This window comes from Chelonoidis abingdonii, chromosome 5 (genome assembly GCF_003597395.2).
Source record: "Chelonoidis abingdonii isolate Lonesome George chromosome 5, CheloAbing_2.0, whole genome shotgun sequence".
In the NCBI taxonomy this organism is placed as follows: domain Eukaryota; kingdom Metazoa; phylum Chordata; order Testudines; family Testudinidae; genus Chelonoidis; species Chelonoidis abingdonii.
In genome coordinates this window covers 141,095,104-141,120,965 of record NC_133773.1, presented here as the reverse complement: position 1 = coordinate 141,120,965, position 25,862 = coordinate 141,095,104, and the positions used below count along the sequence as shown (strand labels likewise).

Genomic DNA, 25,862 nt, shown 5'->3' with positions numbered 1-25,862 from the left:
GCACCCAGGACTGTAGGCACTCGAAATCAGTGGACACTGTTGAAAAATGTTGACGAGAAGGTATTTCTAGGGTACTCCTCACCCTTCCATCAGATCCCTCTTGTTGCTCGTCGTGAACGATTTCCTACAGCGAAAGAGCTACGTGTCCATCACAAATTAAGGACACTCGGAAATAAGACAATTTGTGGTGAAGAAAAATGCCATGTCACTTTTTTGCTAATTAGAGGTGTCTGTGTTCTGGCTATGTTCTTACTTAGGAAGAGCAGAATTACCCATCTCCATCCCCCTTTCTTCACCTTCTGGCCAAATCTATTACACAGCATTGCTGTTTAACAGCTTCTGTATCCTGCCCCAGCAGTGGCTGCATTTCAGTGGTGGGTGAAATGATTCCTTTGCATATTTGTGGCCCAATTCTGCAAGGTTCTGGCCGCCTTCCTTTCACAGTGAAGTCACTTGAGGACCACAGCACCTTGCAGGAGGTGCCCAGCTCCAGTGTCTCAGCAGAGCTTATAAAATATGTAAGACTCTCTAGGGTTCTTATAAACTCTGCAGGAGTCCCTGACACATTCTACTAGTGTCAGTGCAAAGCTTCTGTGTAGCATGTGTAAATTCTGAAACCTGAAGCACCTCCGCAGCGAGCTTACCTACCCTGCAGGCTGTCAGAGGCACTGGACTCCTCCCTCAAACTAGAATTTTTATGGAGATTTTTGCACAGCGGCCAGGATCTTGTTTGTTCACATGCAAGTAACATTTTTCTTTTATCTGCTATGATGCTCCCCAGGGCTGCCCAAGCTTGTGAGGCACCTGACCACTACCTGCCCTTCACCTGAAGGAGTCTTGTCTTTGTCTTTTTGCTTGCTATGGGTTAACCAACAGCCTCTAGCAGCACAAGCACTGTTCCCCCCCCGCCCCCCCGCACACACACACACTCGGCCCTGCACTGTCTGTACCAGTGGAAATAGGCACACACCAAAGTCCGCCGAGTGTTCCCTGCAGTATCCAGCTCCTATCCACCGGACACTCACAGAATTACCAGGCCTGAGGTTTCCAAGGGAACAGTGCACAGTTGCACACACCACTCTGGAAGAGTCAACTCAGGCCCAAAACTTAGCTTAACAGCACAGCATATACATGGACGTGGAGTGAAACCAAAAATAGGGCCCTGTCTAGACTAGCACTTATGTGGGCAAAGCTTTTGTCGCTCAGGGGTGTGGGAAAAAAACCAACCCTGAGCGACATCAGTTTTGCTGGCATAAACGCTCATGTGCACAGCACTGGGTCAGTGGGAGAGCGTCTCCTGCTGCTCATTGTGCTGGTTTGATGATGTCAACAGGAGAGCTCTTGTCCTGTTGGCATAACGTGGCTACGCAAGCGATCTTAAGTGTAGACATGGCCTAAATTAATGATCAAAGAATAGAGATTCAAGTGATAGTAAATAGGAATGTTGGAAACAAATTTAAAACAAAATCATAGCACACCTTTTAGAGACTAAACTTCACTCTCTTGCCTAAAGAAGCTTATCCCAGCCAAAGATCTCTTCTGCCCTCCCTTTTTTGTGACCCAAAAGCTCTGTCCTTTTTCTTCCTCTGTGAAGGGAGCCTGCTGCCCAGGTGTCTCCTTTGCCTCCCAAATACAGTGGAGCAAACTTTTGGCGAATACCTCTGGATAGGGTCCCCCCTTCCTGCTGCTTTTCTCTTAGATTTTTTTTTCCACTGGAAATCCTTCATCCTGCATTCAGTTCTGACTGGTGATGAGGGACCCATTGTGGATAAGACAATACCCACTTTAAATGTAAACAGATAGATGGGCAAACCTCTTTTGTCTGGTGGAAAACCTGTTTATCACCTTTGCTGGTGACTAATACCTTGATACAGACATTTTTGCAGTACAGATACATAACTCCCTACATAGGATGTCTACATACATTTCAGAATGATAGTGAAGACCAATGTGACACCAGCTTTCATTTGAAATCTCATCTGACATTCTTTGGTGAACCAGAATGTACATAGCAGAATCAGGAGATTCCTGTAACTCCCTTGCCAGCTGGCTGTAAGTGGTTCTTGGGATGCATCTCCACAGCACTGTTCAATATACCCTTGTGAAGGAGTTTTCCTTGAGGCCCAGCTAGTGCTGCAGTGCCTAGAATGAATTTTTAAGCTAGTGGTGGCCATTCAATATTAGAAGATGTTTCTGAAAGTGCAATGCTCAGGAGGGATAGCTCAGTGATTTGAGTATTGGCCTGCTAAACCGTGGATTGCAAGTTCAATCTTTGAGGGGGCCATGGGAGATTGGTCCTGCTTTGAGCAGTGGGTTGGACTAGATGACCTCCCAAGGTCCTTCCCAACCCTCATCTTCTATTTTACGGTGAGGTCTCCCATAAAGAGCTGGTCTGATCAAATGGAGCAAAAAGATTCAACCATGACAGGATACCCAAAACCCATAAAGAAGTATGGTGGTCTAGTGAGTAAGCCACTGGGCTCAGAGACCTGGGTTCCATTCTCAGCTCTGGCACTGACCCACTGTGTCATTAGGGCAAAACTGCATGCCTCAGTTTCCCCACCCATAATATGGGGATGAAATGATGTTGACCTTCTCCAAAGCATTTTGAGATCTGTGGATGGAAGGCTCCAGGTAAGAGCTAGGTATCCTCCTAGATTGGCTCTACAATCTGTCAGGTAGAAGGGGGAGGTTGTGTCAAGACCACAAAGGCAATGGCTTTACCATCTTAACTTTGAAATTGCTACTCCAGACCCATCTCTTTTCATGGCAACCAAATACAGCAATGTGTGTGCAGAATATCAGTGCCCTCATCACAGAGATTGGGGTAATAATCAGCAGTGAGCCCTGCTTCAGACATCCTGCCACCATTCACATACTGTGCGACACTTGCACGCATCAAAGTGTGTTGCTCTGACCTCAGACTGACTCCAGCCCCCCTTCTCTGTTCGGAACATCCTCACGCTTTAACATGTCCAGCCAAATCTTTCCATCCTTACGCACTCTTCACTCAGTGACGTCAATGGGCACTGAGCCTGAGCATGGTTTGTCAAACAACCTTCTTAGTTTTCATCCTGGCTCAGATCTTTGTCCCAAATGCTCCTCACTCGTTCCCACAAGGGTCCTCAGATTTCTCCACTGGAGTCGGTTGCCATGCTGACCTGAGCCCTGGAAGCTCTTTATGACTCATTAATCAAAGGATCCAATTCCATTCAGTGATTTGGTCAAGGTCTGTGCATGCTATTACCCATCTAGCCCTCTTACACATTTTTTCCAAGAACATGATGGGAAAGAAAAATAACCAAACAAAAGAAACCCTTTGCCGCCAAATACTTTTGGGCAGCCAGCACATGGTATCTTCTTGCTTCCTGCTGCAGATTGCTTGAGCAGATATCCCACATCTCTGCTTTCCAAACATACCCTAGGAGTAGAAATGTATGTCTACATTTAAACCGCTACAGTGACACAGCTGAGTGGTTATAGTGTTTCAGTGTAGATGCTAACTGTGATGATCGGAAGGGTTCTCTAGTTGGCATAATTAATCCCCCTACCCTAGAGGCGGTAGCTAGGTAGGCAGAATTCTTCCATGGATCTAGCACTATCTACACTAGGGTTAGGTTGGTGTAGCTATGTCTATTGGGGGGCAAGGTTCACACCCCTGTGAGACATAGCTATGCCGATGTAAATTCCCAGCATAGACCTGTCCTTAGAAGTAAGCTGAATACCCCACCATAAACTCCACTTGCTGCCCGCAGACATGTTTGTACATATGAAGGTCTGGGCCTGAGTTCTGAAGAAGCACTGGGGCCTGGATCGCTGAAAGCGTTCAGATGTCTCATTCCAAGTGAAGTCAATAGGATGAGTGCTTAGCATCTCTGAAAACCAAGCCCTGTAAAATCAAAGTCAGCAGAGCTGGTCCAAAAAAAAGTTTTTTCTGCAAAAAATATTGATGTTTCCTTATCCCCAACCCCCATTTTTGTCCAAATTTCACACTTTTCAAAATGTTCCAAGCAGCTCCCGAAATCTGATCTGATACACCTCAGGCACAACCACCATGTGCGAGATAGCTCAATCTTTTACTGTCTTGTTGATCGATGTGTCTGTCTTAGGGCATGTCTGCACGAGGATAAAAAACCTGCGACTGGCTGATGTCAGCTGACTCAGGCTCATGGGACTTGGCTGCTGGACTGAAAAATTGCTGTGTAGACATTTGGGCTCAGGCTAGAGCACAAGCCTGGGACCCTGCAAAGGTGGAGGGTCCCAGAGCTTGGGTTCCAGCCCGAGTGTCTACACAGCAATTTTTAGCCCCGCAGCCTGAGCTTTGTGAACCCGAGTCAGCAGACCTGGGCCAGCTGCAGCCGTGCTGCAGGGCTTTTGTCCCCATGTAGATGTACCCTGAGGGTTTCCTATAGCACCCCGCATTGTGGTATCTCAGGACCTCTTCATCTCTCTCTGTGTGCTAGAGCAGATCTTGTGGATTCTCTCACCAACCTTCTCCCCTCCCCCAATTTCTTATGCAGTTTTGTCTAGGGAATGCATCTTAGATCACTTATTCTACAGCTCTATGCCCTAGGGCCTTAGGCAGCACAGGACATTTCTGTCAGCGCATCGGTCTGTCACAAGACACGGGGCTTGGGCCATTTCTCTTGAGTGGATTGTACCACTATCCAGTAATGGAAGAAAGGATACTTGTATGGTTACGGCCGTGGTTTAGGACCCAATTCCGTTTCTGCTGCAAACTTTCTGTGTGTTCTTGGGCAAATCATGTAATCTCTCTGTGCCTCACTTTTTCATCTGTAAAATGGGGGTAGTAATACTTACTTTGTCTGTTTTTAAGACTGTAGTTTATAGTGGTGTTGTAGCTGTGTTGGTCCCAGGATATTAGAGAGACAAGGTGGGTGAGGTCATATCTTTCATTGGACCAACTTCTGTGGGTGAGAGAGACAAGTTTCAAGCTCCACAAAGCTCATCTTCCACTCTGGGAAAGGCACTCAGTGTCACAGCTATATACAGAGTGGAAAAGAACGTTAGGCATAAAGACTTAACAAGTTGCAAGAGACCATTCACGATGCAGTGGGGTCAGAGGACAAAGGAGGCTTAGTGGGTTACAGATTGTTGTAATGAGCCAGTATCTCCCCAGAGTCCATGATTTTTGGTGTCTAGCCAAGTTATGAATGTAAGCTCCCAGTGTGCTCTTGAAGGGGATGTGCAGAGTTCGTTTGAGAAGGACTGAGCGATCCAGTATGGAATGACCGCTTTGTGAAAAGTGGTTACCCACAGGTGATAGGTTATCATTTTTCTGAGTGAGTTCATTCACGAGTGTAGCGGTTATCTGGTTTCACCCATGTTGTTGATGGAGTATTTGATGCGCTGGACAAGGTACGCTGCATGTTGTGATAGAGGTGTGTGTGGGACCCATGGATCTTGACAGATGTATTGTTTGGGAGCATTGATCATGGTAGCAATGGAGCGTGACCATATGTCCGGTTTTGACCAGGACAGTCCCTTTAAGCCCTGTCCCGGCCGTCCAGACTTTTTTTCCCCTAAAGGAGGCATTTGTCCCGTTTTGCTCTTGCCGACTTGATCAGCTAGCAAGAGCAAACAAGACAAATGCCCACTTTTGTCAAAAGTGGAATGTGTGGGGTGGCAAGGCATCATGCCAGCCTTGCATGGGGGAAAGGGGGAGCAGGCAGTGCTGGAGCAAGGAATGACAGCCTTGTGCAGCAACAGCCTTGCACGAGGGTCAGGGAGGGCTTGGGCAAGCAGACCCACAGGGGAGGGAGGAGGGCTTGGGCCAGCCCTGCACAGCATCCTGTTTTCCCTTTGGTAAATACGGTCACCCTAAATGGAGATACAGGAGCAGATTTGGCATCTGTTGTTCTGGCAGGGTCTGGTGCCACTTTGAGTTGTTCCATAGGGAACTTGCACTGGTTATGAGCTTGGCGAGATGGGGGGTTGTTTGAAGGGCAGAAGATGGGGTTTGGGAAAAATTTATTTCAGGATGTGGTCCCCAGCAAACATGGTCTGTAACTGTTTGATGATATCTGGTATGGGTTCCAGTGTGTGGTGGTAGATGACAACTAGGGGTGTACGGTCAGTGGGCTTTTTTTTCTGTATTGAAAGATTGCCTTTTACTGTGTGTATGTACAGCTCCAAGCACATTGGGCCCCAATCTCGGCTGGGACCCCTAGGGCTAGTGTGACACAAAGAGTAATAGCAATGATAGATTTCGCTCTTAGGAGCTCTTCTTATCATCAGTCAATTTTTTCCCTTTTTATCCCACTCCTCCTAATTCTGCACTCTCGGGACCACGCTAAACAATCCCTCATTTCATTGGCATTCTGAGCCTAGCCGCTCTGTCGACTAGGGCTCATGGAGAATCACTATTCAGGGCTGGGTTAGCATGATGCGCAGTGGCTTTTTTAGACATGGATTGATCAATCTCTTGGCTCTGCAAGGGGGAGCAAACAGGTAAACCTCCTGGACCCATGGGGGGGTGATTAATACGAGTTATAATCCAATTCACATACCCCTGCAGGGAGTGGTGACTCTTCTCACTTAGCCACATTTGCAGCATATCCCTTCTGGGTGGCTGTTGCTAAGGGTTTAGCCTCCCCCAGCACATTTAAAGGACAGGAAATGCCTCAGGGTTGGGACACATCAAAGGTCTTGTCCTACACTGGACTTTCCCCATCCCCCACCTCACAGGCTGTTTGTTCTGAAGGAGGCCATGTTGCTTTAGTGCCATTCAATTCTCTCCAGCCTCTGTATCCCCCTGACGGGTGCTGCTCATAGCCTAAGCCCAGCGCTGTCTCCATGAAGGGCCAAACCAGCTCCAGACACCCTTGGATTCTGGGAACATTCAGAGCTGGCACCTGACTTTGGCTCAGATTCATCTTTAGGTGAGTCTGCTGCCTTTGGCAAGCTGAAAAGAGTGGCAGTGCCCTACCTAGCCAGCACCCGCTTTGCAAGAGCTGGTGCAAAAGTGGTGTTGTGCATCCAGCTTTTCTGCTCCACCGACATAAGGAGTCTGATGTAACCCTGCTGGCTTCCGGAGAGTTGTCCTGATTGACAGTGGAGAAGATAAGAGGAAAATCTAGCTTGGTGTCTTCAGCTTGACCTTTAGAACAGGACAAGGGTCCCCTTCACCAAAACACCCCAGTACAGGCTGTCCAGAGGACATTGCTTCAGTGCAGATATAGATCCCACTATGCCGCCCCACTGATGCACCCTCTAAAACAGAGCATGGTGTAAAGAAAGCAGCAGAAAAGGGTGTCTGCATCTTGCTGCTTTGTTCCAGAGAAGAAGAGGTTGGTGGACTTGGCATGGATTTTAATGGTAACCTGACAAGAGGAAATACGTTTGTGGTTTATTTAGTTTATTTATGATGTGCATATAGATAACCCAGAAAGTGTGTTTTTAGTCATTTTCCCCTCTGTTTTTCACATGGCTTCCCTGGTTTGCCTGGAGGACCCAGAGAACTAATTTAATCATGGCATTATGAAAAAACAGAGAAAAACCCTGAGCAGTTCCAGTGGGAAGGGACTTTTAGCCAGAATTTAGATGATGATGTTTTTTTATTAACATTCGTTTAACTCCAACACCTTGCACATAGGTGGGAGAAAAGCTCTCTTACATCACCTCCTGCTCCACCATTGAGGGCTCAGAAAGCTCCCACTGCACATCTGTGATTCCCAAAGGGAGTCCTCCATCACAAAGAGGAAAGACAAACCTCAATGTTCCTGATGCTTCTATGTCCATTGGTTAACCGAAGGAGGATGGGATGAGTGTAAAGTCCAGGCTTTTTAAACTAAATCACAAAGAAGGAAGAATATGGCAGCATGGCCCAGTGGGAAGGTCATTGAACTGGGAATGAGGAGAACTTGGCTCTGGTCCTGATGCTACCATTGACTTGCTGTGTGAACTTGGGCAAGTTCCTTGACTTCTTTGTGCCTAGGTTGCTCTATCTGTTCTGTGCTGTAGCCTTATCTCCAGTGCAGTGAGCAGGTGCCTGTTACTGACTCAGCATTATAAAGGACTTTAGGAGGCAAGGATGGAAAGTTCTGTAGAGCACTCTGAAAAAAGGCACAGACTTTCTCCATATGGAGGTCATCTTCAAGGCCATGAGAATCATCACATGAGGCTAACAGAGATGGAGAGAGGCACACAGGGGCGTGCCATGAGGTTTAAGGCAGTGAAGAGGCTCATGGAAGAGTTAGATGATGTGCCTTGGGGGTCATAGAGATGAGGGTCTCATGGAGGACTTGGCCCAGGGGTCATGTAGACTGGGTTTCAGGGGGACAAGATGGGGGGAAGGAGGGGCTCATGGAGGATGAGGTCTGGGGGGCTTAATGAGGATGTGGATTAAGGATCATGAAGATGTGGGGATTCATGAAGAATTTGGCCTGGGGGCTACAGAGACAGGAGGTTCTTGGGGATGCAGCCAAGGGATCATGTAGATGAGGGGGCTCATGGAGGGTGTGGCCTGGAGCTCCTGTAGATGGGCAACAAGATGGACACTCATGGAGGATGTGGGCTGGAGATCATGGAGATGGGGATCTCATGGAGGTTGGGGTTCATGGAGGACGTGGGCTGGGGGCTCCTGGAGGACAGGGTCTGGAGCTCACAGTGATAGGGATTCATGAGTATGAGATGAGATGGGGGTTCATGGAGAATGTGGGCTGGGGATCATGTAGCTGGGGATTCATGAGGACAAGGATGGGGGTTTCTAGAGGATATGATTTGGAGATCACAGATACTGGGGGGCTCATGGAAGATGTAGCCCGGGGGCTGATGGGGACAAGGGGGGCTCATGGAGGAAGGCTGGGCTGGGGGTTCACAGAGGACAACTAGCTGTGTATGTTTCATTCTCTATCCTTTCCCAGGGGGGAAAGGGAGAGCGCTGAAGGAGGGAGAGGGGGGAGCTCAAAACCCTTGTGTGGAGTGGCCCCAAAGCAAGAGGTGGATCGGGTGCCCCACGGGGTGGAAGGAGAGGGAGCAAAACAAGGATCGGGAGCCCCACGGGCGGGAGGGGTGAGTGGCAGAGCACGGATCCGGTGCCCCACTGAGGGGGGGCAGAGCTCGGATCCCGTGCCCCACGGGCGGGAGGGGTGAGTGGCAGAGCACGGCTCCGGTGCCCCAAGGGGGGGGCAGAGCACGGATCCGGTGCCCCACGGGCGGGAGGGGTGAGTGGCAGAGCACGGCTCCGGTGCCCCAAGGGGGGGGCAGAGCACGGATCCGGTGCCCCACGGGGGGGTTGGGGGTGGAGGAGGAGCGGCGCTGCTGTGCCTTTAAGACTCTCCCCGCGGTTCTCTGCCCAGCCGGAGCTGCAGCGGCGGCAGGAGCCGGCTGAGGCGGTGGCAGCAGCCGGCAGCCCGCGGAGCGCCCCAACTCACCCAGCCCCCGGCGGGGAGACCCTCTTCCCCCCGCTCCCCGCAGCGCAACCTGCAGCGCTGCCCGGGCAGGCCAGCCGGCCCCTCCCCGGGAGAAGTTTGCAAAAGCCGCTCCGGGGCAGGCGAGTGGAGCCAGCCGCCCCCGGGAGCAGCCGGCTTGCAGCGGAGAGCGGCGGGCTGCAGGGGGGACCATGCCCCAGCAGGACCCGGGGTCCCTGCCGGCCAGCGCTAGTTTCCCAGCAAAGAGGGGGATGCCCCGGGGGGATTAACCCTCCCGAGCCTTGCAGCGCCTGCTAGACCCCCCCGAGGGTGCGAACCGAAGCCCTCCCCCAGCTCCGGATCTGCCCAGAGTCAATAGGATGAGGGGGATCTGCTACTTTGTCATGCTGATCCTCACAGGTGAGTAGCGAAAGCCCCTGCTCGGAGCCCGGGTTCCTGCTGACCCTCTGCCCTTGGTTCTCAGGACTAGCCTGGCTGAGATGACTGTGGCGCTGGCTGGCTGGGGGGCGGCCCCCGCGGCTTCCTTTGCTTTTAAAGAGAGGAGCCAACTTTCTGGATGAGGGGTGGGACTGACCTGTGGGATGCCTGGGATGAGCTGTTCCCTCGCTGGAGGCAGGGAAAGGGAGTGTGGGCTGAATAGAAACAAAACCGACTTTTCCTGGGTGTTTCCCTCTACTTCTGGGGCAGAGCTGCAGTTTAAAGGACATGGGGGATTGAGGATGTAGGGGACACCAGCCTGGGTCAGACCAGGGGTCCGTATAGCCCATGGCCAGGACCAGATGAATCAGAAGAAGGTTCAAGGAACCCTGTAGTAGCAGTTCTGGGATAGCCTTTCTCCCAAATCTCATTAGTCAGTGGCTGGCTTGTGCCCTGGAGGGTTTGTATCTGGTCCAAAATGAGTGTTTATGTTGAATATTTACTGTTATAAACCTAGATATTCTTGTTATCCAGAGAAATCTTTAATCCCTTTTAAAATCCAAATGATGCTTCTTCAGTGATAAGGTTCCACATGGGATAAAACTATGGCTCTTTGGAAGATTTTGAAGATCCCATCTAACTCATTTAATGCACCCAAGCTAGTAGAAGGGACTCTGGAAAATAAAACAAGTTTTCAGATTCCCCAACAGGTCAGATCAATTTTCTGGGTCCTCCCCCTCCCCCTGCAAAAAATGTGGACCCAATAGAACAGATCTTCAGCTTGTGTCGAGTGTCATAGCTCCAGTGTGTATGTGCGAGTCTGTCTAGTGAGTACGTAGCCTTAAATTTAAAATGTGGACGTGCAACATTTTCACAGTGGAATTGTTCAGGGTTTGTTATTTCCAGCATTTGTTTGAATTACACATGAGGGATTATCTGCAGAGGTTTCTAAAAACCTAACTAGATCATTGAAGTCTGGATCGTCTCAAGTCTCTAGGACTGGAGAGAGCAAGGGGTAGATGTTCTCCTTGTAATGTGTTTTTGTTTTCCTGTCATCTTTGGTGGCAGAATTAGCAAGTACTGTTGGATGGTGCTGCTAACCACTAGGATACAGTGAATGGCATCAAAACATGCACCAAATATATTAAAAACATGATGCCACGTTGGGAACAAATCATGCTTTTTGTGTCACTTGAGATAGAAAAGGTTGTGGTTTTTTTGAGGAGCAGAAGAGGTGCTGCTAAAAAGAATTAAATGTGATGTGATTTGTTTTGTCAACTGAAAGCAGCGATGATGCAGGTAGCACACAGACTGAATACCAGAGACTGTTCAAACTCCAGCATTAGGTGTACAGCAACTAACGATGTCAGTCATTTATCTCTCTGGATTTCTCTCTCACTTTAGCTGCTATCGGCACTGTGCAATTATTCTCATGCTTCATCTTTTTTGCAAATGTGCGGCTTCTATATTGTAAGAAAATATCTCCTCTTTAACCCAGGGAAGAATGGGACTGGACTTAAAAAAGCCCTGAACCAAGAATGTCCAAGACACTAAGCATTTGTTTTGTTTGTGTCAGTATTCTTGTGTTGTAAGTTGCAAGGAAGTGAAGGAGGAGAGAGCTCTGTCGCTTGAGATTTTAAAAAGTAGATGGGACGGATTACTAGCAAAATACTGGGAAAATCCTGCACAGTCCCATGGGAATGGACTAGATGTCCCAATAAGTTATTTCCCCTGAGTCTCTGATGTCAGGGTGGGACAGTGTCTCATTTTAAAAACAAAAATAGATTCTAAAAGAAAATTCCTTAGGCCATTAATGATTACACTACAAGGCGATTCCTTTTACCTTTTTTCTGAGCCAACAAAAATTCTAGATTTCTCCCAAAGCAGGTGTTTTTCTGCAGCCCTGATCACCATAGTAGCTGGAGTTAGGTAGGCAGTCTCCATACAGCAAGGCAACAGTTAAAGGTACAGTGTGGTCATTTCATGCAATGCATATGCAGTGCTTATCTGCAAGTTAAACCAGGGGGTAGGTCATGGGTTTGGAACAATACAGTTTTATTTACAGTTTAGAATATATACTTTGAGGTACATGCAGTATAGAAAGTGAAGAAAGATAACACTGGACCTAAAGGTACCACCTTCCTTGAAGTTTACTTTCACATAAGGCTCCTGGAGTAATATTAACCTGGACTAATAGAAAAGGGCTTTTGAAAAGAACAGATCTCTATCCGATTATGGGACTTAGGTTAGCAGGTTTCACCACACGTGAATGACAATTGCTACGGGTCAGAGTTGCAAGGTTAGCCGTTATCAGCTGGCTTTCACACCTTGCATTTGCCCTAAGGGGTAGAGAGAGGAGCTTAAAAGGAAGAGCTAGATGACCTTTTCCCCTTTGAACTGACATTTGCCCCTGCTGGGGTCACTGGTCAATGTAATTCCCAGTGGGGTAATCTTGGGGAAGGCCATCAGCATGAGTTAAAATTCACGAGAGAGCATAGATATTTTTCCCAGGTAAAAGTGTTTTACACTTATTAATTCATAATAATAATAATTACAGTTTGTCTTGTGATCCCATCTGTCAGAGATCAGGGTTCCATTGTGCTAGGCCCTGCACATGTATAGCATGAGAAGGTTGCCTTTCAAACTGGACCCAACAATTCCTGCGATAATTCCCAGTTTCTCTGTGTGTGTTGAAATCAGGCACGAAATAAATACTGTGCTGAGATGTTGTTAGTCAAATACGTGCCCTTCATTTTGTCAAGTAACATTGCTCAGTGTAAGAAACAATGGGACGAACATTGTTGATGGTGGGATTGTTTTTAGAGCGTTTAAGACTTTGTCAGCATTCCTGGCTCCCATTCTAGTACCTGTAACTGACTCAGTTAGTGACCATTTAATCTCTTGGTGACTCTGTTTTTCCAGCTTTTTAATGGATAGATTAAGGAAATGGTGAGGTTTATTTAACATTTAAAGAGCGTTGGGATCTTTGGATGACTGGTGCTATAGAAGGACAGAGTATTGTTAATTACTTTTATTAAAATATTTGAAGAACAGGATCCTGTTTAGTGCCTAACCCAAAGAGTTTATGACCCTCGTCTGCAGGCTTATTTGTAAAGAGCAGAGCAGACATATGTCACAATAGTGATCATACTTAATAAGTAGTTAATGTAATGATGATCATGAAACTGAAATGAAAAGGGTGAAATGTTGGAGGGTGGGAGCTGGAAATAGCCCCTTTCCATTGTGAAGTCTCCATCATGCCCAGATGTGGTTCCAGACCATTACAGCTCACCTCTATTAATGCTATACCCTGGGACCGTGAAGTGGCAGCTGGGATGAAACCTTTCCACTGTCTAGTAGTGAAGTGTTTACCTGGCAAGTTTTATTGTGCTTGGTACTTAATATAATTTGTTGGCGTATGTTTCCTGCAGATTAATCGCAGCTGCAATCAAACACAGAGACAGCTGATCCTCTTACTGCTTTTTAGCTGCGATAGGAACTCAGATCCCAGGGAAAGCACAAAATGCTCTTGAGAAACCATATACGTGTATGTTTGGGGGGGGGGGAGTTGGAAAGCTACAAAAATGAGTGTGTTTGTCAGCAACACCCATCTCAGCTTTGCCAGAAACAAGCCATTGTTTGCATATTAATGTGCACCTTATACTTAAATTTCTCAATGACGGTCAGAGCTGCATAAGGTTTAAAACGTTCAGCTCAGCAGGCTGCCCTCAGACTCTACCACAATTCTGACTTGTGAAAAGACACCCAGATCCAGAGAAGTGTGGTGGTATGTACTCTGCACTCGGATACTGTCTCCCCAGGGCTGCACTGCCTTAAATAACAACTGATATTTAAACCTGACACGTGTTAATCAAAGTACTTTTCACTGACAGAAATGCCTTTTCTGCCAGAATGAAAATTTTCACAATATTTTTCCTTGTATCTGAAATGTTCAGCTTTTTGATGAAGTTTGAATAAAAAAAAATGAAGAAAAAAGTGATTTTTTCCCCCAGCAATCTTTGTTTTGTTCTGAGGGTGAAAAAAACACTTGTTTTTTTGCTGTCGTCTTCTCTAGTGTAAAAAATGCAAAAGAATTGGGCAGGGGTTCCTGCCCCCTCACTCCATAAAATACAGTGGAAAATTGCACTAAATTTTTTTTAAAAAAAAGTTAATTTTTCCCATTTTTCCATGACTATACTTACATTTTTGACTATCTCTACTAACAGTAGCACCTATTATTCTATAGCACCTTCGCTACAAAGGATTTCAAAGCCTTTCACAGACTGGGGGTGAAATCTAGGCCCCACTGACGCCAATGGAAGTTTTACCAATTTCACCTGGAATTTTGTTATCAGTGACAATTAAGAGTATTATTTGTATAGTGATCGCATGTAAGGGGGTGCTGGAACAGTGTGGGCCAGGGGGCTATGGCCCCATCACTTTTAAAAGGGCCTCAGAAGGTGGCAGGGGCCACAGTTTGGGTGCCAGTGGCCCCCCACACACACTTTTAGGGAGCTTCCATCACTCCTGCACCTAGGAGTATGTCTACACATCAGCTAGACACTTGTGGCTGGCCTGTGCCAGCTGACTTGGGCGGTGGGGCTGTTTCATTGCTGTGTAAGACTTCTGGGCTTGGCTGGAGCCCAAACTCTGGGACCTTTCCACCTTTCAGGGACCCTTGAGCCCGGGTTGCAGCCCAAGACGGGAAGTCTCCACAACAACAAAACAACCCTACAGCATGAGCCCCGTGAACCTGAGTCGGCTGGCGTAGGCCAACCACAGGTTTTTCTTTGCTGTGTAGACTAACTCTCAGAGTCCCTGTCATGGGCCAGGATCCCGTTGTGTTAGGCACTGCACAAACACAGAACGAAAGTATAGATCGTAAGATCTTTGGGACAGGGACTAAGTAATTTAGCTTCGACAGTTCCCCCACTGGGTGCATAATTGCCATCATCCCCTTTTATAGGTGAGAAACAGCCGCACAGAGTCGAGCACCTAACTCCCATATTGTCTTTTGAGAATCCTAGCCCACGTGACCTCAGCAAGAATGTGGCAGGGCCAGGATTAGAACTCAGGATTTCTTGGAGCCCTGCCACATGCTCAGTCAAACTAGACTGTTGTTTTTCTCAAGTCTAGCAGATTGAAACACCTTGGGGGTTTCGTTTTGCTTTAGTTTTTTTTAAGTGTATTTAGTGCTGTGAAGGGAGCCCTTATTTCTAGCTCTCTAAAGGACAACTACATCAAACAGGGGTAGTATGAGCTTCCCTAACATTGCCCCACCAGAGTGTCTGAATTCAGACCTGGAGGGACCAACTACATAGGTGTAAAAGCATCTTTAAGCCTCCTTTTGGTCCCTGCCTTGTGATCTCTGCCAAAGATAATATATTGAGCACACCTGCCCCACAGTGAGTTTCAACGTGCGTCTGTTCACTTGCCTGTTTTATAGCACTCCCCAATGGTGTTTTGACCCTGATTTTCCTCCTCTCAAATTTTATTGGGGAAACTTTGCAGACAAATCCTCCCATTGGTCTGAGTCGTTGGTATCTCTCCTCTTCCCCCACTGCTCTTTGGTGGTTCTATCGTAGGACATTGAAGGAGAGGACTGCCATTGAGTTGAGTCTCGTGGATGTTTGAGTTAAAGAGGGGGAAAAGGACAATGACATGCTGGTGACTTGGGACCTGATCTGAATCCCAAAGTGGAGGGAAGGACTAAAGTTGACTTCAATGAGTTTGAATCAGGCCCTCATTGAGCACCAAGGCATGAAGGTCTATATAAATTCTTCCTTTTGGCTGAAATCAAGTGGAGCATCAGTTTAACATCTGGTGCGTTCTTACATCTGCGTTTTGCATCCTGCACTTGCTGGGAATGGATTTAGTGATTAAGATTTTTTTTTCCCCAATACATACATTTTTATATCATTTTTTAAAAATACAAATATACATTTTTATCAGCCTCTCTCTCTCCACCATTGCCAGTCGATTTCTTGTGGGACTCATAGAATCATAGAAATGTAGGGCTGAAGGGGACCTCGAGAAGTTATTTAGTGAAGCTGCAGGACCAAGTAAACCTAGACACCATCTCTGGCAGGTATTTGTCCAATCTGTTCTTCAAAACCTCCAATGACAGGGATTTCACAACCTTCCTTGGAAGCCTGTTCCAGAGCTTAACTATCCTGATAGTTAGAAAGCTTTTCCTAATGTCCAACCTAAATCTCTCTTGCTGCAGATTAAGCCCATTATTTCTTGTCCTATCTGCAGAGGACATGGAGAACAACTGGCCACTGTCCTCTTTGTAACAGCCCTTCCATATTTGCAGACTTTACAAGGTCCACCCGCCCCAGTCTTCTTTTCTCAAGACTAAACATCCCCAGGTTTTTTACCCTTTCCTTATAGGCCAGGTTTTCTAAACTTTTTATTATTGGTGATGCTCTCCTCTGGACTCTCTCCAATTTGTCCACATCTTTCCTAAAGTGTGTCCAGTTCTAGGCACTACAATACTTCAGCTCAGGCCTCACCAGCACTGAGTAGAGTGGGACAGTTACCTCCTGTGTCTTACATATGACACTTCCGTTAATACACCCTAGAATGACATTTGCCTTTTTCACAATTGCATCACATTGTCGACTCACGTTCAGTGTGTGTTCCTCTATAACCCCCGGACCCTTTGCAATACTTCCGCCTAGCCAATTATTCCCCGTTTTGTGCTTGTGCATTTTATTTTTCCTTCTTAAGTGTAGTGCTTTGCACTTGTCTTTATTAAATTTCATCTTGGTGATTTCAGACCAATTCTTCAATTTGTCAAGATCATTGTCAATTCTAATCCTGTCCTCCAGCTTAACGTAATGCCCAAATGCTATAAGCATACTCTCCACTCCATTATCCAAGTCATTACCCAAGTCATCGATAATATCTGAGTCATTATCCAAGTCTCTGTGGGACTCTACTACATACGTCCTCTCAGTTTAACACCGATCCGTAGGTTGCTACTCTTTGAACATGGTCTTTCAACGAGCTGTATCCCCAGGGGTGACGGATTCTTCCTAAAAGTATGGGGGGCGAGGCCCTGCCCCCTCTGTGGCCCCCCCCCCTGCACCTCCTCTCCCCCTCCTCCACCAAGGACCTGCCCCCTGGCCAAATCAGAAGCCGTAGTTGGGCCAAGGAGCCCAGGTCTCTCCACTTGCCCGGAGTGAGGAGGCCAAGAGCAGCCCCCACTTCCTGGGGCCCCTGCTGCCTATTCCTTATAAACCCTATTATCCTCTGGGTGTTTACAAATTGACTGATTGATTAATAATTTGTTCTAGTATCTTTCCAGGTTTTAAAGTTTGGCTAACTGGTCTATAATTCTCCTGGTCCTCTTTGTTTTAAAGATAGCTACGTTTGCCCTTCTCTAGTCCTGTGGAACTCCCCATCCTCCATGAGTTCTCGATGATAACTGATAATGGTTGCAAGACTGATTTAGCTAGTTCCTTAAATACCCTAGGGTGAATTCCATTTGGCCCTTCCAATTTGAATACATCTAACTTATCTAAATACACCTCTACCCCAATATAATGCGACCCGATATAACACGAATTCGGATATAACGCAGTAAAGCAGCGCTCCGGGGGAACTGCGCACGCTGGTGGATCAAAGCAAGTTCGATATAATGCAGTTTCACCTATAACGCGGTAAAAAAATTTTTGGCTTCCAAGGATGGCATTATATCGAGAGAGAGAGGTGTATTCTTTGCCAGTTCTATTCCTATTTTGTATTTCATTTCTTCCCCCTTGTTAATATTAATGGTATTAAGTATCTGGTTGTGATTAACCTTTTCAGTGAAGATTGAGGCAAAATAGGCATTAAACACTCAGCATTCTGGATGTCATCTGATATTAGTTCTCCTTTCCCACTAAGTAGAGAATATACACTTTGTTTGGTCTTTCTCTTGTTCCTCCTATATTTACAGTACCTCTTCTTACTGCCTTTCCTGTCCCTTGCTAGGTGTAATCCATGTTGTGCCTTAGCCTTTCTGATTTTGTCCCTGCATGCTTGTGTTATCCTTTTGTACTCCTCCTTTGCTGTTTCTCCATATTTCCACTCTTTGTAGGATTCCTTTTTGATTTTTCAGGTAGTTAAAGACCTCCTAATTGAGCCACAGTGGCCTCTTACTATTCTTCCTATCTTCCTTTCACATTGGGATAGTTTGCTGTGGCACCTTTATTATTGTCTCTTTAAAAAACCACCATCTCTCTTGAGATCCTTTTTCTCTTATTTTCTTCCCATGGGACCTTACTTACCCGTTCGCTGAATTTGTTAAAGTCTGCTTCTTTTGTTTTCAAGTCCATTGTCCTTATTCTGCTGCTCTCACACCTTCTTTTCCTTAGAATGATGAAATCTATTATTTCGTGATTCATTTCACTCAAATTGCCTTCAGATTCACAACATCCCTGTTGGTCAGTTAAATCTAAGATGGCTGCCCCCATAGTACAGTGTGCCAGTTCTTGACCCCTCTCTCCACTTTCTGAAACAAAATGTTGTCCCCAATACATTCCAAGAACGTATTGGACATTTTATGTTTTGCCTTGTTACATTTCCAACAGATGTCTGGGTAGTTAAAGTCCTCCGTTACTACCAGATCTTGTTTTCGACATGTCTGATTGTTCTAGAAATGCCTTATCTGCCCCTACTTCCTGATTTGATGGTCTGTAGTAGACATCTGCCATGAAAAGTCTCTCTTTTATCTTTACCCAGACACTTTCAACTGCTCTGTCTCTCACCTCCTTCTGGACCTCAGAACAAGTGTATATACTCTTGATGTATAATGCAACATGTCCTCTCTTTTTACCTTGCCTGTCCTTCTTGAAGAAGCTATACTGATATTCCGGTCATGAGATTTCTCCCACTAATTCTCTGTGGTACATAATTTAGCATATGTACCAATACTTCCAGTTCTTCCTGCTATTCCTCATACTCCTTGCATTGGTAAATAGACATCTAAGATGTTGAGCCGATTTGCCCACTATTATCCCTCTTGTTGCGCCTATTGCCCTTTTCCATTCCCCACAACATCTAGCCCTATGTTAAGGTCAGATTTTTCTATATCTGCCTGTGGACTTTTGTCTCCTGCCTCCTTTTCACCTAGTTGAAAGCCCTCCTCACTGAGTCAGTGCGTGAAAAGGCTCTTTTCCTTCTTGGTCAGATGGACCCCAACTCTTCCCAACAGTCTTCCTTCCTGGAACAGCCTCCAAAGCCACAACCCTTCCGTCGACACCATCTGTGAAACCATGCATTCATCTGCAGGATGTCTCTCTCTGCCTAGGCCCTTGTCCTCAACCAGGAGGATGGACAAGAACACCCCTTGTGCTCCCGACTCCTTCACCCTTGCTCTCACAGTCCCATAGTCACTGCTGATCTGCTCAGGGTCAGACCTGACCATGTTGTTAGTGCCCAGTGGTACTCAGAGAGGCCAGATGAGCCTCTGCAACCTTTCCGTAATGTGTCAAACATGGATGCCAGGTAGGCAGCACATCACCCAGGACACCCTGTCAGGTCAGCAGATGGATACTTCCATCCCCCTCAGAAAGGAGTCCCTGACCACCACAACCCTACGCCTCTTCCTCTTGGGTGTGATGGTTGTGAGCTTCCCAGCCGTGGGGGCAGGTGGGTTCTCCTCCTGTTGCCAGTACAGCACTGCCAGTTCTTGACTGTGATCGATGGGGGGATGTGATAGGGAGCAGAGCACCATCTACTGCCCAAGGTGGCCAGCAGCCAGTCCCCTCCCCAAAGAACAGCCAGTTCTCTCTACTCCTCTGATGCCACTGTAGTCGGTTAGCATCCTCCATCCTGTACTTCTCCATGTGCATCCAGCTGAAGTCCTAAAACTCCTGGATGTGACACAGGTGAGACACCGCATCCGGCAGCTCTCTTGCCTACTTTCTGAGGGCCACCACCCACAGACACCTCTTACACCGGGTGCTTCCCCTGGCCTGGCTTTCTTCAGGAGCGACATGCAGGCTGCGTTCCTGACAAATCACCAGCACCTGGGTCGAAGCCTCCAGGGTCAGGATGCCCATCTGCCAGGGCCCCGACGAGGGCAGGCAGAGGAAGAGCTAGTAATGGTGTTGGCGATGTGTCGTTTTCCTCCCATGGCGGGGTTGCAGAAGCAGCTCTTGAGGAGAGGGCCCTAATAATAATAATACCCAGCTCTTCCACGTTGCTTTTCATCCAGAGATCTCAAAGTGCTTCATGAAGGAGGTCAGAATTGTTGTCCCAGTTTTACAGATGGGGGGGGGGAAACTGAGGCAGAGAAGTGATGTGAGTTGCCCAAGGCCACTCAGCAGGCCTGTGGCAGAGCAGAACCCAGGTCTTTTTGCATCCCAGTCCAGTGCCTCTTAGGGATCAGCCCCGGGGGGGACAATCTATGTGTAAGGGGCAGCACGATGGGCAAGTGCGCAGACAAGGCTGACATCATTGTCAGAGTAGAAGGGACAAGATCAGAAACAAAATCAGGTTAACTGATGTGGGGGTGGGGCCTTGTAAGTGAAGACAAGAAGCTTGAGCTTGATACAATGGAAGATGGGGCGCCCACTCCAGGGGTGATGTGGTCAGAGAGATGGGCGAGGGAGAAGATTGCATTTGGTGTGGATTGTGAGGAGAGAATAGTTTGATGCAGATGGCAATGTGAGAATCAGGGAGGCCAGAAACCAGGCTGCAGTAGTTGGGGTTGACATAGGGTGAAGGCTGGTTGAGAGTTTAGCTGTATAGAGAGAAGGCAAGAAAATCTTAGCAATATCCTGGAGAAAGAAGTGGCAGAATTTGGACACAGTCTAGCAGGGCAAGATTATCCCTGGGCGACGGGCCCTGGGGCGTCATAGAGTGATGACAGCAAGGACAGAGAAAAAGAGGAAGGAGAGATTGGGAGGAAAGATCAGGAGCTTAGTTTTGGGTGTGTTACATTAAATTGACAGACCTCCAGGAAATCTCAGAGAGACATTTTAGAACACTACCTAGCTCTTTTTGCCAGCACAGCTCAAAGCGCTTTACAATTTACAGATGGGGAAACTGAGGCACACACAAAGGTGGAGTGGCTTGCCCAAGGTCACCCAGCAGGCCAGCGGCAGTGGTTGCCCAGGCTTAGAGCCTAGGTCTCCTGAGTCCTGGTCCCCTTGGCGCACTATTGTTGTTGAATATTTGGCTTGTGTTAGCACCTAGGGTCTCCGATCCCCAATTGTGCTAGATTGTGGACAAACACAGAACAAAGAGATGGTCCCTGCCCCAGACACTTACAGTCTGAGTATCAGACAAGAAACAAAAGGGGGATACAGACAGAGAACAGTCAGATCATTGTGATCAGCATAATAAGCAGTGGGCAGAGCTCACCAGCTGCCTGACTATTTAGAATGATTGTGGGCATCCAGGCAGAGGTGAATTGGAAGGTCAGATTTGAAGGAGGACAGCATACAGGGCTCTCCTTCCACACGTCTGGAATGCCATGGGAGCATGACCATCGCATGGTCTTTCCTATGGACCAGCAGCCGGGTCTGCCCCCGTTTTACTTTTAGCTGAAAGTTTCCCCATCCTCCTGGCTTCTAATATATCACGTGCCAAGGTCTGCTGGAAAGATGGGGGCCAGATCCTCAATGGGTGTAAATGATCATAGCTCCATCGGTGTCACTGAGTGTTTCTTTCAAGTGATGACTGTTTTCTTCTTTTCTTTCCTGGGCCAGGAATCACCTATCCCAAACTCCATCCTATTCTGTATCCCCTCTGCTCTTCATCTCTCTTATGTTCACTCTGAAAACATCTCTTTTTCTCTCCGTGTGTGGCTCTGAGCACCTCTCTCTTTTTAGCCGCTATTATTCGTTGTGTACCAAACTCCATAACCCTATAATTCATCTTTCTCTTTAAAGCCTTCTGGGATGCAGTTTGCATGAAAGGCACTATATAAAAATAGTTGTATTGTGGTTTTGATTTATTGACTCCAACTGCAAAAATCTCTCCTCTTTCCAATACTTGCTGCATGTGGGTGTTTTGACAGGGTTGTGCAATATCACTTACTAACCTAACCACAGACGCATAAGTTGGAGGGTACATTGACACTCAAGTGTATGCAGCTGGTTTATAGCTCACATGTCCGATTCATTGAGGTGGGCTGGGGGGAGGGAGACAGGTCCTCCAATATCCCCTCGCTAGGTATGATTTAATGGTTTATCTTCCATACACCGCTGCTCTCAGCGGCGTATTGTTTGAATCCGAGGGGAGAGCAGTCATCTTTGGCAACAAGATTTTAAAATTGTCCAGATGCTAAATGGCTAGGATTTAGGGCATGAGGATCCCAATGGGTTTTACTTTCTGTGCTTGTTACTTTTGCAAAGAAGACAAAAGCCCAAGCACGTAATTCAGATCAAGAGTCACCATTATTCATTTGCTGGAATAGCATTTTGCCCGTTGTAAGACTCAGTTGTAGATTGCCGGGTGGAATTTATGTCAATACCTTTTGTTTCTGGCTGTGTCCCAGCAAAGTTGAGTTTAGTTCTCTATGGTCTTATAAACAATGCAGAGCAATCCATAGGGGTGGGTGAAAATGGCCAAGAGGTATGTGGTCTAGTGATTGTATTCTCAGCTCCGCTTCCACCTGCTATATGTTTCCCCTCCCGTCTTTATCTATTTAGATTGGAGTGGGCAAAGTTTTTGGCCTGAGGGACGCATCAGGTTTCATAAATTGTATGGGGGGCCAGTTAGGGGAGGGGGTCATGGCCCGGCCCCCACCTCCTGTCTCTTTCCGCCCCCCTCCCCCGCCGGGACTCCTGCCTCATCCAACACCCCCCGTTCCCTGACGGCCCCCCCTGGGATCCCTGCCCCATCCACCCCCCTCACCCCTGTCCCCTGACTGCCCCCGGACTCCCGCCACTCCATCCAACCCCTCCTCTCATTCCTGATGGCTCCCCCAGGACCCCTGCCCCATCCAACCACCCCTTCTCCCTGTCCCCTGACTGCCCCCGGACTCCCGCCACTCCATCCAACCCCTCCTCTCATTCCTGATGGCTCCCCCAGGACCCCTGCCCCATCCAACCACCCCTTCTCCCTGTCCCCTGACTGCCCCCTGCCACCCCATCCAACCCCCCCTCCTTCCTGCCTGCCCCCGGGGCCCCTGCCCCCATTCAGCCACCATGCAGCACAGAGCACTGGGTCAGGCCGGGCTCTGCAGCTGTGCGGCCCCAGGAGCTCGCAGCCCAGAGCATTGCACCAGCAGTGGGGCGAGCTGAGGCTGCAGGGGAGGAGGAACAGCAGGGGAGGGGCCAGGGGCTAGCCTCCCAGGCCAGGAGCTCAGGGGCCAGGCAGGATGGTCCCGTGGGCTGGATGTGTGGCCACCCCTGATTTAGATTATAAGCTTCTGGGGGGCAGGGACTGTCTCTCACTGTATGTACAGCACCCAATGGGCCCAATTTTGGTTGGGCCTCTGATTAGTACCAAAATAATAATAAAGCTTCCTGACTAAACAGACGACCCTTTTCACACTTCTCAGTATCCAAGGTTCTGCAGAAGATAAATGCCCTTGTAAGTTGTCGAGTATATCCTGGTTGTCATGGGGTTGTCTTGGCCAGGAAACGAAGTAAGGCCTTTGAGTATTGATGGTGCTCAGACTCCCCAGTGACGGGGCAAGGAAGGCAAGTGAGTCTTTCGCAAATCACTCCCCTGGCAGTTCAGAAATGGAATCAAACCCCTTTCCGAGGCACCATGGTGGGCCTATGTTTTTGGGCTTCAGCTGCCGGCTTCTGGGTTTCTTTCTCCGGGTGGCATCTGTAATCTAGATTATTTTTTTTTCAACTCTTGTAAATGAAGCACTCCTCTTCTGTGGTGACAAATTAAGTAAAATAAGAAAGAAACGGAGCTTTCTGTGGGCAGCTGAACACCAAAGAGCTGCTCATGTGAGCATTAAACTTGGTATTAACAAAACAGAGCTAAAAGTGTCATGACATAAATAAAAGCAGAGGTAGGGGGAATAATTTCGTCCTGCCTGGTGAGGTTCTGAAACTGCGGGACTGCTGCTGTGTTGGACTTTATTATACTTCAGTTATGTTAGCAGCTAGAGGCACCATCTGAGATCAGGGCCTCATTCTGCTAGGCACTATAAAGCTATGGAATAAGAGACAGTCCCTACCCTGAAAAGCTTACCATTTAAATGGACACCCACACGGTGGGAGGAAAACTTTCCAGTGACTTTTCTTTGGGGCTGGCGTATGATCCTGCCTTGATTCATAGATGCTAAGGCCAGAAGGCACAACTGTGATCATCTAGTCTGACCTCCTGTTTAGCAGAGGCCATAGGATTCCCCCAAATAATTCCTAGGGCAAATCTTTATAAAAAACATCCCATCTTAATTTAAAAATGGTCAGTGATGGAGAATCCAGCATAGACTCATAGACTCATAGGTCAGAAGGGACCAATATGATCATCTAGTCTGACCTCCTGCACAAGGCAGGCCACAGAACCCTACCCATCCACTTTTATAACAACCCCTAACTCTGACTGATTATTCTCCTGCAAAATTGTCGGTTTGAGACTGCAGCTGCGGAATCACCAGCAAGCGACCATGCCCCACGCTGCAGAGAAGGCGAAAAACCTCCAGGGCCCTGCAATCGCCTACGGACGGAATTCCTTCCTGACCCCTATGCGCGACTCAGCCTAACCTGAGCTAATGGCAGACTCACCAGCCGCCACCCAGGAAAGATTCTTGTGTCTCAGATCCATCTCATTCACTGCACTCACGCATTGAGCAGACTTTATTGTGATAATCAGAATCAAATGCCAAATTAAATATCCTCATACTCCCCTCTTTACTTCCAAGGCTTGTCTTAAGCCAGTCAGTCTTTTGCCACTACTTCCCTTCGAACGCCTGTTTGCCCGAACTTCACTCCCATAATGGGTTAGATCTTCGTCTAATTCAAGTCTTAACTTCCAATATCCGTTTGTACCCATTTGTCCTTGTGCCTACTTAGTTCTAAGTTATAATTCTTCCCTCCCTACGTTATCCCCCTATATTTTACTATAGGCAGCGATCCCCCCGCGACTTTCTTTTGCGGTTAACAAGCAAGCTCTTGAGTCTCTTCTTAGGCAGGTTTTCATTCCTCGTATATAGATAGCCGTCTCTGAACTGTTCCAGTTTGAATCCCTTCTTAACATGGCCCCAGAATGCCCAATTTCCAGTGGAGGTCTTCACACCGTATTACCGTCCTAACACCTCCTTATACAACTTGTGGGAAATACTCGCTGATGCTAAACGCATTTGTTTTTCCAGCCATATCCATTGGCGGTCTAGTATCTTCTTTCAACAGTATCCCAAGGTCCTCTCCTCCTGTCCTCTGTCGTTCAACTGATTGGTCCCACGCTTAGTCTAAATTCTTATTATTAATCCTAAGTGACTGCCTTGCCTCTTTTCACTATTATATTTCATTCCTATTTTATTACTCAGTGTACAAGGTGGTCAGGTCTTCGCTGATAGTATCACCGGTCCTTCGTGGTTAGCCTACCCCAGTTCGTGTATCCGCAACTTTATTAACCATTCCCGCTCTTTGTGCCAAGGTCCGTAATATAGCGTTCCTAAGATCCGCGTCGCTTCCCAAACCGATCCTTGGGGACGTCCCAGTACCTCCTTCCGCCTGACAGGTTCTCCTTCATACGACCCGCTGGATCTCCCCTTTAACCAGTTTCTATCTGCTTACAACTTTATCATTTCCCCATCTTTTCCAATTTTTATACTACAGTTCCCAACGTGGACCTGTCACGCCTTATGAATCGAGGTATTGATCTACGCATTTCTTTTCTAGATCGGCACTTCTCAAAGCAGGAGATCAGGTTGGTTTGGACTAGTTCCTTGTAGTAAATCATGTTTGCCTTCGTCCCAGATTATCCATGAACTCCATGTCCTTAACTACTTTCTCCTTAAATTTTCAGACCTTACCTAGCTACAGCGTCAAAGCTAACAGGCCTATAATTACCCGGATACTTTTATTCCCTTTTTAAATAGACACGTTAGCAATTCTCCAGTCGTACGGTGCAACCCCGAGTTTATCG

The 25,862-nt window shown here is 47.5% G+C and overlaps 1 protein-coding gene across 1 annotated transcript in view; it reads left to right on the top strand.

The window, feature by feature from the left end:
- The first annotated feature begins 9,581 nt into the window (after positions 1-9,581).
- The window catches only part of GFRA4 (GDNF family receptor alpha 4), a 145,449-nt gene continuing 129,168 nt past the window's right edge, over positions 9,582-25,862 (top strand). Inside the window, exon 1 of the mRNA XM_032765830.2 lies at positions 9,582-9,791. Coding sequence (XP_032621721.1) covers positions 9,752-9,791 — 40 coding nt within the window. The 5' untranslated portion in view covers positions 9,582-9,751. The remainder of the gene's footprint in view (positions 9,792-25,862) is intronic.